The sequence below is a fragment of the Pectinophora gossypiella genome, unplaced genomic scaffold, assembly GCF_024362695.1.
Source record: "Pectinophora gossypiella unplaced genomic scaffold, ilPecGoss1.1 Pgos_49, whole genome shotgun sequence".
NCBI classification, from domain to species: domain Eukaryota; kingdom Metazoa; phylum Arthropoda; class Insecta; order Lepidoptera; family Gelechiidae; genus Pectinophora; species Pectinophora gossypiella.
Genome location: NW_026063259.1, coordinates 486,230 through 496,381, shown reverse-complemented (window position 1 = coordinate 496,381; position 10,152 = coordinate 486,230). Strand labels below are relative to the sequence as shown.

The window sequence follows — 10,152 nt, the reverse complement described above, 5'->3', positions numbered from 1 at the left end:
CACGGCCGTTGAGTTTCGACTGTGCCTGAGCACTCTTGTTTTCTCCCACTTTTTCGTCCATACTCCCTATCTTTACATCCAGCTCCGACGCATCGACTATATTAAGGTTTGAATTGTTCATTGTTAGTCCCACGAGTATGGGGGAAAGGGTGGTCCATCCGGGCAGTGCCCCCTGTACCCGGATATTGGGGGGGAACCTTTTACGTTGGAAAATGCGTTACTGACGTGTATCTGCGCATACGCGTCGCGCCCCACCTTTACTTTAGTAATAAACAGGTTGCTAAGCTAAACGGTTGTTTCCTTATCGCAAACATAACAATGGCGAACGAGGAGTGTGTTTAATTCCAAGTACGGTTGGTGTGTCGCGTTCGCGTTAGAATGTCTTCTACGACGGTGATAGGCACATTTAGTGTGTTCGATCATAGGTCACAGGACTGGGATATTTTCTACAGTCGATTGGTTCAGTTCCTAAAACTGAATAGTGGCATTAAGGCCGAACAAAAATGTGCTTTGTTGCTGACTCATTTAGCTGACGACACTTACCGACTTGTAAGTAACTTGGTGCATCCACGCGTGTTAGAAGAAACAACGTTTGAGCAGCTAATTACGGTGTTTGATGGCCACTTCAAACCGAAGCGTTGTGTTTTTGCCGATAGGGCAAAATTTTACGAGGCAAAACGGGCAGCGGGAGAAAGCGTCGAGGAGTGGGCGGCTAGGATCAGAGGACTCGCGGTCCACTGTGTCTTCGGATCGTCACTCGAGAAGCTCATCACGGACAAGTTTGTGCTTGGGTTGAACGCAGGACCCGAAAAAGATAGATTGTTCGAGCAAGATGCAACTACGCTGACATTTACGAAAGCACTGGAAATAGCGCAGCAGACAGCTTGTGCGCGACAGGTGCGCCAGCAACAGGTACAGGTGAAGGAGGAGCACGTGTACCGTGTGGACGCGACGACGCGGGCCGGCGCCTGCGCCAGCGGGCGTGCTGGCTGCGCAGCCGCCGCAACCGCTCAGCATCGTTGTACAGTGTGCGGTTTAAAAAGCCATAGTGCGGTTCAGTGCAAATATAAAAAATACAAATGTCGTTCGTGTGGTGTTGTAGGCCATTTATCGAAAGTGTGCAAAAATAAAGCTCGGTTGCATAATATCGCGACGGAATCGGAAAGTTCTTCAGGCGGTAACGGACAACACGACTGTGTGGAATGTGAACTTTACAATTTAAGGTCAGTTAATTATGCCCCTATTATTATTACTGTTAAACTAAATAACATACAGTTACAAATGGAAATTGATTCAGGCTCAGGTACTTCTGTTATTTCTCAGAAAACATATGCGAAATATTTTTCAAATATAAGATTAAACGAAGGTAATTTGAAAATGTGTTTCTATACCGGTCACAAAATTACGCCGCTAGGCTATTTTACTTGTGAAGTTACGCATTTGGATAAAAGTAAACCATTAAATATTTATGTAGTTGAGAATGGAGGACCGCCGTTACTGGGGCGAGATTTTATGACCGAATTTGGTTTCTATTTAACATCACATAATAATAATATTATTAGTCAGAATCAAAGCTCGAGTGAGGTGCAGAGGTTATTAAAAGAACATTCAAATCTTTTCCAAGACGAATTAGGAAAGTTTAACAAATTCCAAGTTGATTTGCAGTTGAAAGAGGGGGCACAACCAAAACATTTCAAACCACGTACGATACCATTTGCGCTAAAAAAAAAGGTTGAAGATGAGATAGACAGGTTAATCGGTTTAGGTATACTAGTTCCGGTAAAACACTCAAAATATGGCACTCCAATTGTGCCAGTGTTAAAGGAAAATGGCAAAGTCAAGATCGCAGGCGATTTTTCTGTGACATTGAATAAGGATCTTATGGTTGATAAGTACCCACTTCCACGCATAGAGGAAGTTTTTGCCAAGATAGGTGGTGGAGAGCAATACTCTAAAATTGACCTTAGTAATGCCTATAACCAGTTTGAACTATCAGAATCTTCTCAGGAGTTGACAACGATTACTACACATAAGGGATTATTCAAATATACGCGCCTTGTGTACGGGCTGGCTAACGCGCCGGCAATTTTCCAGCGCGCTATGGAATCATTATTATTAGGTATAGACGGAGTCAGCTGTTGGCTAGATGACGTATGCGTCACGGGGCCGAACAAAGATATACACCTAAGTAGATTGCGTGAAGTACTGTATAGGCTTAATGATGCCGGGGTAAGGTTGCAAAAGGAAAAATGCATGTTTTTTCAAAACAGTGTAACCTACTTGGGTTATGTTATCGATAAAACAGGTTTAAAAACGTGTCCAAGTAAAATAGAGGCCATAATGGAAGCTCCAACGCCAACAAACACTACCGAGGTCAAACGATTTATAGGGGTTGTAAATTATTATAGAAGTTTTGTTCCCAATACCTCTTCCATATTAAAACCTATCAATGATCTTTTAAAAAAAGGCGTAAAATTTGAATGGGGAGTGAGCCAGCAACGTGCGTTTGATAAAATGAAATGTGAGTTGTCGTCGGAGCGTGTACTCGCGCACTTTGACCCCAGTGCACAGCTGATTCTGTCAGTGGACGCCGGGCCGAACGGGCTGGGTGCAGTGCTCGCGCAGAGCGGCGCCGATGGTGTTGAGCGACCTTTGGCCTTTGCGTCGCGGTCTTTATCAGTTAGCGAAAAAAATTATAGCCAGATACAGAAAGAGGCGACGGCTATAGTTTTTGGCGTTAAACGATTTCACATGTATCTGTACGGGAAACAAGAGCCTTTTATTTTAAGAACTGACCATCGCCCTCTTTTATCAATATTTGGGAACAAAGTGGGTATTTCAGTTACGGTGGCATCCCGATTGCAACGATACGCTATTTTGTTATCCGCGTATAATTATACTGTGCGGTATATTAAAGGCGAGAATAATATTGTGGCAGATTTTTTTTCACGGTCGCCGATTAGTAGCGAAGGCAATGATGAAACGAACATTAACCAATCATTTCTGAATTTCTTGGACGTCGGCTCGGCGGCGGTAACGAATTCGGATATAAAGACAGCTACGGTACAAGATCCAATACTGCAAACCGTGATTAAATATATGACAAATGGTTGGCCACGTAAAATCGCCTGCAAATCTATATTGCCATATTTTTATTGTAAAACTGATTTAGAGGTCGACAATGGGTGCCTATTTCGAGGTTTGAGAATTATTATACCGGAAGTATACAGAAAAAAAATGTTACAAGAATTGCATTCAACTCATTTAGGCATAGTTAAAACAAAATGCAATGCTAGAAGTAGAATGTGGTGGCCGGGAATCGATGGCGACATTGAAACATGGATAGGCACATGTGGCGCGTGCGCAGGTACTCGCGGAGCAGCGCCGCGCGCGCCGCCCGCGCCCTGGCCGCGCCCCGCGGGACCCTGGCAACGGCTGCACATTGACTATATGACAATAGCTCAACGCGATTACCTTGTAGTTATCGACGCCTACAGTAAATGGTTGGAATGCCTTTTGATGGATCGCGGTACCTCAACTCAAGCGTTAATAGTAAAACTTAAGTCAATATTTGCTATATTTGGCTTACCGTTAACGATAGTCTCAGATAATGATCCAAAAATAAGTTCATTTGAATTCAAAAAGTTTTGCTCGTTCAATGGAATTCGTTTAGTAAATACTCCCATTTATCATCCGTCAAGCAATGGGCAAGCCGAAAATTCGGTGAAGCATTGTAAAAACATGATTAAATGTATATTAAGAGAAAATTATAATATGTGTGAGATAACAGAAAAGTTGTTGGAATTTCTTTTTACTTACCGGAACACAGACCATTGCTCGACAGGAATTTCGCCTGCAAAGTTGATGTTCGGCCGAGAATTACACAGTCGTTTAGATATGGTATTACCAAATAAGAATACCTCGACCCAAAATATTGAAAAGGAAAAATGTACATTACCTAAGAGTAGGCAGTTTCAGAAAGGGGACTATGTATGGCTAAAATGGTTCATAGCGAGAAAAGAAAAATGGGTTTTAGGGACAATTAAACAGGTTATTGGGAACAGGATGTATAAGGTATTTGTAAACGATTATAATGACAATTGTGTGAGACATCTAGATCAGCTTAGAAAATATACCGGTGATATCTTGCCTATCTCATGTGACTTGGGAGCGGAGGGCGAGGACGCGAGTTTCTCACTAGCGCGCCCGCCCTTAACTCCGTTGACGTCCGAGGCAGAGTCACGAGCTGAGGTACCTAGTACTAAACAGTGGTTTGAAGCCCAAGCCGAGGGAGATGACATTGCATCAGAACCAGATGGTCTGGTTCTCCCCTTACAACGAACATTAAGGCCTAGACTTAAGGAAATTAATTATAAGGTGTAATATTTATAATTTAATTTATATTGTTTTAGGTTGTCCAACTAAAAGGGGAGAGATGACGTGTATCTGCGCATACGCGTCGCGCCCCACCTTTACTTTAGTAATAAACAGGTTGCTAAGCTAAACGGTTGTTTCCTTATCGCAAACATAACAGTTACGCATACCACGCCGCCCGGGGGGGCGACGTGGTTATGTGGGACTCCCCGGGTGTCGCCACCCGGTATACCCACTAAAAACCAACGGTGTTCCGTCCCGTCCACGGTTTTACCGGGACCCGGGAATCGCCGAAGCATGCATGCGCGACCCGGTAGTGGATGGCCTGATAGGCCCCATCACAATAGGGAATGAGTGGCGTGCGGGGAACACGCACGCAACGCCAACTCGGGCCAGATGTTAGGAACGACAGACTCCCCCGAGTCTGCCGCCCGCGGCCCTTCCGGTGCGAGGCACCGACGTAGTGCCCTCTCGGGTCTTAACGTCCCGGGGTCTCCCCTATTGTGCCCTCCTCCTCTGGTCCAGGACACACAGGGAGAGACCCGCATCAGTGTTAGGGTGGAAGACGGCCGACATCCGCCCGCCGTCTCCGCCCGGGTCTCCTGCGGCGTGCAGGGTCGGTGGCAGTAGCCTCCCTTGCCCGCTCCGCATCCTCCTTGCACCGAAGGACGGTTTCACAAAATGTGAGAACCGCCTTCCACGAACTCTCGCTGTCAACCATGGCCTGGACCACGGCGGGCAGCGAGAGGTCGCGCCCCACAACAGCACCAAGCTCTTGGCGCTCTGTCGCCCAGGCTGGACACGCCTCAAGCGTGTGCTGGGCCGTGTCTTCAGGGCAGCCGTCGCAGTGATGGCATTCTGCGGACGGCTCTCTTCCGGCTACAACATGCAGATACCTCCCAAAACAACCATGTCCCGAGAGGATCTGAGTGAGCCGGAAGGTAATCACCCCATGTCGCCGGTCCAACCACTGTCGGAGGACAGGGTGGACTGCCTGGATGGTTCTTAGGCCCGCACTAGGCTGCGCCAGCCTTTCGTCCCACTCCTGTATTAGCAGGCGGAGAACTTCCTCCCGCTGTGCTTGCACCTCGCGTGGTGCTGGCGTTTCACCCCGACCATACGCCTCCTCCCGCCAAAAGTACATTGACGAGAGGGCTCTCGCATCCAGGTCCCAGGGTAGAGATCCAGCCAGCAAACGCGCCGCCTCGCAGGAAATCGTTCGGTAGCCCCGTATCACCCTGATGGCCATCACCCTCTGAGCTGCGTTCAGAAGGGCGATATTCTGCCTTTTCAGGGTGTTGGCCCATACTGGAGCTCCGTATAAGGCCATGGATCGAACGACCCCCATGTAAAGCCGCCTGCACGACACCTTTGACCCACCCAGATTGGGCAGGAGATACCCGAGGGCACCTGCCGCTCCGAGGAGCTTGGGCATCAAGCGCTGGAAGTGTGCGCGGAACTCCCATCGACCGTCCAGAACAAGTCCGAGGTACCTCATCGTTGCCTTTAGATCAATGCGAGTTCCGCCCACCACAATGTGCGCTCCAGCTGGTGGTGCATTCCGAGGCCCGTGGAAGCACAGAGCCTCGGATTTGTTCAGGGCCACCTCTAGGCCGAGTTGACGGATACGGCCGACAACGTGGGCCACACCCGCTGTGGCGAGTATGGCGGCCTGCCTGAATGTCGGGCCACGTGCCGTGACCAGGGTGTCATCGGCATAGCACGTGAGCTCGACTCCTCTGAGGTTTGCGCAACGGAGCACCCAATCGTACCCGATGTTCCACAGGAGTGGTCCGAGGACCGACCCCTGTGGAACACCGCAGGACATCGGCTGTCGTCCCCACTGCTCACGTCCTGGGAATATGACACTCCGATTCGACAGGTACGCCGAGACGATGCGCCTAAGGTACATAGGCATCCGGTGGTACCTCATTGCCTCCTCGATACAACCCCAGGGCAGGGTGTTAAACGCATTGGCGATGTCCAGTGACACCGCCAACACTACCTCGCGTCGGGACACGGCCTCGTCCGTAAGGGCCTTAACGCGGAGTATGGCGTCGATGGTAGAGCGACCGTGACGAAAGCCATATTGGCAGTCCGACAGGTCGGGGCCAACTCGCGTAAGATGTTCGGTCAGGCGTTCGGCAATGATGCGCTCGAAAAGCTTGCCCACCTCGTCCAGCAGAACGATGGGACGATACGCAGATGGAGAGTCTGCTGGACGTCCCTCCTTCTTCAGGAGGACAAGCTTTCCTGTCTTCCATTCCAGGGGGAATCTGGCTTGCTCGAGACAGGCGGAGAACAGCCTCAGCAGCCTCGGCTCTAAAGCGCTAGCGGCTAATGCCCACACACGACCCGGTATGCCGTCTGGCCCGGGAGCTGTGTTTTTGGCTTTGAGCCGCAGTAAGGCGGCGCCCAGTTCGCCAGCTGTCACTTCGGCCACCTCAGCCTCCTCATTATCTCCCTGCCATGGAGGTACCATGGAAGGGGGTGTGAAGCCCTCCCGCGCGGGGAATAGCGTCTCCACTACGTTCCGTAGCAGGGTAGGCTCGAGACTCTGAGTTAAAGGCGGAGCCCATGGTCTGAGCTTGGCACGTACCATTTTGTACGGCCGCCCCCATGGGTCGCAGTTCAGAGTCTCCAGCATCTCCTGCCGGGACGCCTCCTTAGCTTGACCGATTGCGGTCTGCAGGGTCTTCACGCAGACTCTGTAGATGTTATAGAGTCTGCCCTCTTCCTCGCGGTCACGGAGCCGGCGTCTCCTTTGCCGGGAATACTGGCGTCTGGCTGTAACGCAAGATTCACGCAGCTGCGCGATCTCCGAAGACCACCAGTAGACCCTCCGTCTGGGAGAGACGGGCTTGGCCCGAGGCATCGACGCGTCGCAGATCTGCGACATTGCCTCGTTTAGCCGAGCAGCCTCGTCCTCTATTACCACAGGGCCTTCGAGGTCTGAAGCCCAGGCCTGGACTATGGCCGCCTCCATCAGCAACTCCTTGTCCAGGTGCTTCAGCACCCAACGAGGACTGTCCCTTTGCAGGGGTCGGCTCGGGCCATTCGGGGCAGCTGCGGACGTGGAGACGCTGAATCGGATATACCTGTGATCCGACAACGTCTCCACACCCTCCAGCACTTCCCAGCCCTGGACACGGCGCGCCAGGGCAGCGTTTGCGAACGTGACGTCCACGATTGAGCTGCCCTGTTGCCGCACGCACGTGGCTACCGATCCCCGGTTGAGCAACTCCAGACCAATCGCAATCGCCCACTCCTCCAAAGCACGACCGCGCGCATCCGTCACTGGACATCCCCACGCCAAAGATTTGGCGTTGAGATCCCCAGCGACGAGCACGAGATCCGGGCGGCTTCTGTCGATCAGAGCACCGACCTCGTCCAAGAAGGTCTCGAACTCGGCCAGAGTCCGATTCGAAGTACGCCCCGATCACCATCACGCCGTCCACAAACGCCGAGACAAATCCCCGACCTCTAAACTCTCGCTCAAAGGGCGAGGAGCCGGCCGACGTCTGCGTGACAATCGCAACGAGGCCATCCTGGTCACCCAGCCAGCTATCCCTGGGTGGGATATAATAAGGCTCGCTGATCACCGCCAGTCCGATCAGCCACTCTGCCATAGACTGGGAGAGCAGGTCTTGGGCTCTGGAGCCGTGGCCGATGTTCGCCTGGAGGAACCGAGTAGCCATTAATCAACGGCCATGGTCGGTTCCACCTCGGCCCGAGTTTCAGCGCTCGCTGACGGGCGGGCAGGCAGCGAGGAGGCCCTGGAGCCATCGCCGACCTTCCTTCCTCTGTTCCTGCGCTTGGATGGGGCGATACAAGAACCCATCCGATGGTTCGCGGATTTGCCTGCAGCCTCGCATATGTTACAGTGGGGCGCAGCTGTACACTTTTGGCTGATGTGACCGGCCTGTCCACAGCGATAGCACAGATTGCTGCGGTCCACCTCAGCATCGCACGTCACTCTGACGTGCCCCGTCTCGAGACAGCGGTAGCACCGCATCGGCCGGGTCTCTAGCAGCTTCACTTGGGCCGCCACCCAGCCGACCAGTAACCGACCACCCTCTGATACCTTCTTTGCGGCATCCACAGGGCACCGCAGCCATACTGAGTCAAGACCGGTTTTGTCACGGCGAATTTCGCCGGGCTTCACCTGGTCTGCAGCGCATTGGCCAGCTCGAGCCACCGCTGCCACCAAGTCCTCAGTGGTGACTGAGTCATCCAGGCCTGAGATCCGCATCTCTGCAGATCTGATGGGCCGATTGACTCGGACGACGTTCTCATCGAGAGCCTCCCTAAGCTTTTGAGCAAGGGAGTCAGCCTTCACATTGCTGGTGCTTCCCGTCACCTCCAGGATGCGGGCGCCCGTCACGGCTCGTCGGAACCGGACAGCACCTATGCCAAGCTCATCCAGCTTTATTCGAGCTCTGGCCTGGGCCAGTACTCCGGCATAGGAGGCACCGTTTTCCTCTGCGCCAGGCTGCAGAGTTAAAACAACTGCCGCCGTACGGGGAGGATGCAGCTTCACCGGGCCACTCTTTTTCTGAGTGGTGGTAGCCTGCTTCTTCGTGCCCTTTTTGGCGACGACATTCCACGGCTCCTCCATTGTGGAGGGCGCAGATGGGAGTGGTCGTGGCGCACGAGGCGCGGCAGCTTGATGGACAGCGCCGGCCTTCCCCTTCTTCTTTTGTTTCTTCTTCTTCTTTTTCTTCTTCGACTTCTTCTTAGCCTCAGCGGGGGCCGGGTGAGCAGTTGCAGCTACGCCTGGCTTCGCGATGGCCTGTGCCTGTGCCGGTATTGGCTTGGCCGCAGGAGATGCTTGCGAACGCTTTTTGTCAGCTGACAGCGGCGGACGCAGTCGCTTCTCCGGAAGAAGTCTATCCTCTAGGGCCTCTAAGCGCGCATTTACCATCGTCCCTACCTGGACCATGATGGTTCGCGCTAGGTCTCATTGGGGGGGAACCTAACCTAACCTAACCTAACCTTCAGAGGAGGTTTCTGCGTTACTTAGATTTTAAATCGAGACAAAGGTCTACTGACTACTCTCATCGCTGTAGGCGCTATCATTTCTTACCCCTACACACAAGGCGAAAGATCAGTGATATATGTTACCTGGTCGGGCTGGCGAATGGCTCGTACGACAGTCCTGAGCTCCTGTCTTCAATATATTTGAGGACTAACACTCTAGGCTTAAGGCAGCGTCCATTGCTTCACATACAGCGATCGAGAACTAACTATAGATCTAATGCGTTTCTCATACGTGCGAGCAAATCTTTTAATGAATCATCTAACAGCATAGATTTATTCCACACTAGTATTGCATCTATTAAGCGAATTCTAACACAAGAATATTTTGAGACTCAATAAATTTACTCATGTTATAATTATACTCATAAAATAATAATGGTTAAGTTAAATTGGATTAGTATACTAACCCACCTGCATTCGAACTGACTTAGGGTTTTGTTTTCTTTTTCCTTGTTAGCTATTGTTAGGCTGAATTGTTCGTCGACAGTTATAAGACATTTTTCTATAAATGGCAACACAAGAATGGGGTTGTCAAATCGGACGGATTGATACACGCTCTCTTGCGTTGGGGACCTTGTCGACATCGGACGTGTTTACCAAGTTAAGTGTTATTTGATACCAGAATAAATAAGTGTGATTACTGTTCTTCCGTATTTTTACTACATATCAGAAGTGGTAAGTACCTACGTTTTTGGAATGTTTTGTTGCCACGCGTGACCATTTTTCAAGCTGGATAGT

At 51.1% G+C, this 10,152-nt stretch overlaps 2 protein-coding genes across 2 annotated transcripts; one reads left to right on the top strand and one right to left on the bottom strand.

Moving 5' to 3' along the window:
- Positions 1–378: 378 nt before the first annotated feature.
- LOC126381402 (uncharacterized) lies at positions 379–4,438 on the top strand. The gene is made up of 2 exons (XM_050030884.1): positions 379–1,223; positions 4,413–4,438. Exons 1-2 carry the CDS (start codon positions 379–381, stop codon positions 4,423–4,425), a joined length of 858 nt encoding a protein of 285 aa, XP_049886841.1. The 3' UTR covers positions 4,426–4,438.
- A 3,633-nt stretch (positions 4,439–8,071) lies between these two features.
- On the bottom strand, positions 8,072–9,298 carry LOC126381401 (zinc finger CCHC domain-containing protein 3-like). The gene has a single exon (XM_050030883.1). The coding sequence runs from the start codon at positions 9,296–9,298 to the stop codon at positions 8,072–8,074; it is 1,227 nt and encodes a 408-aa protein (XP_049886840.1).
- Between the last annotated feature and the right edge of the window lie 854 nt (positions 9,299–10,152).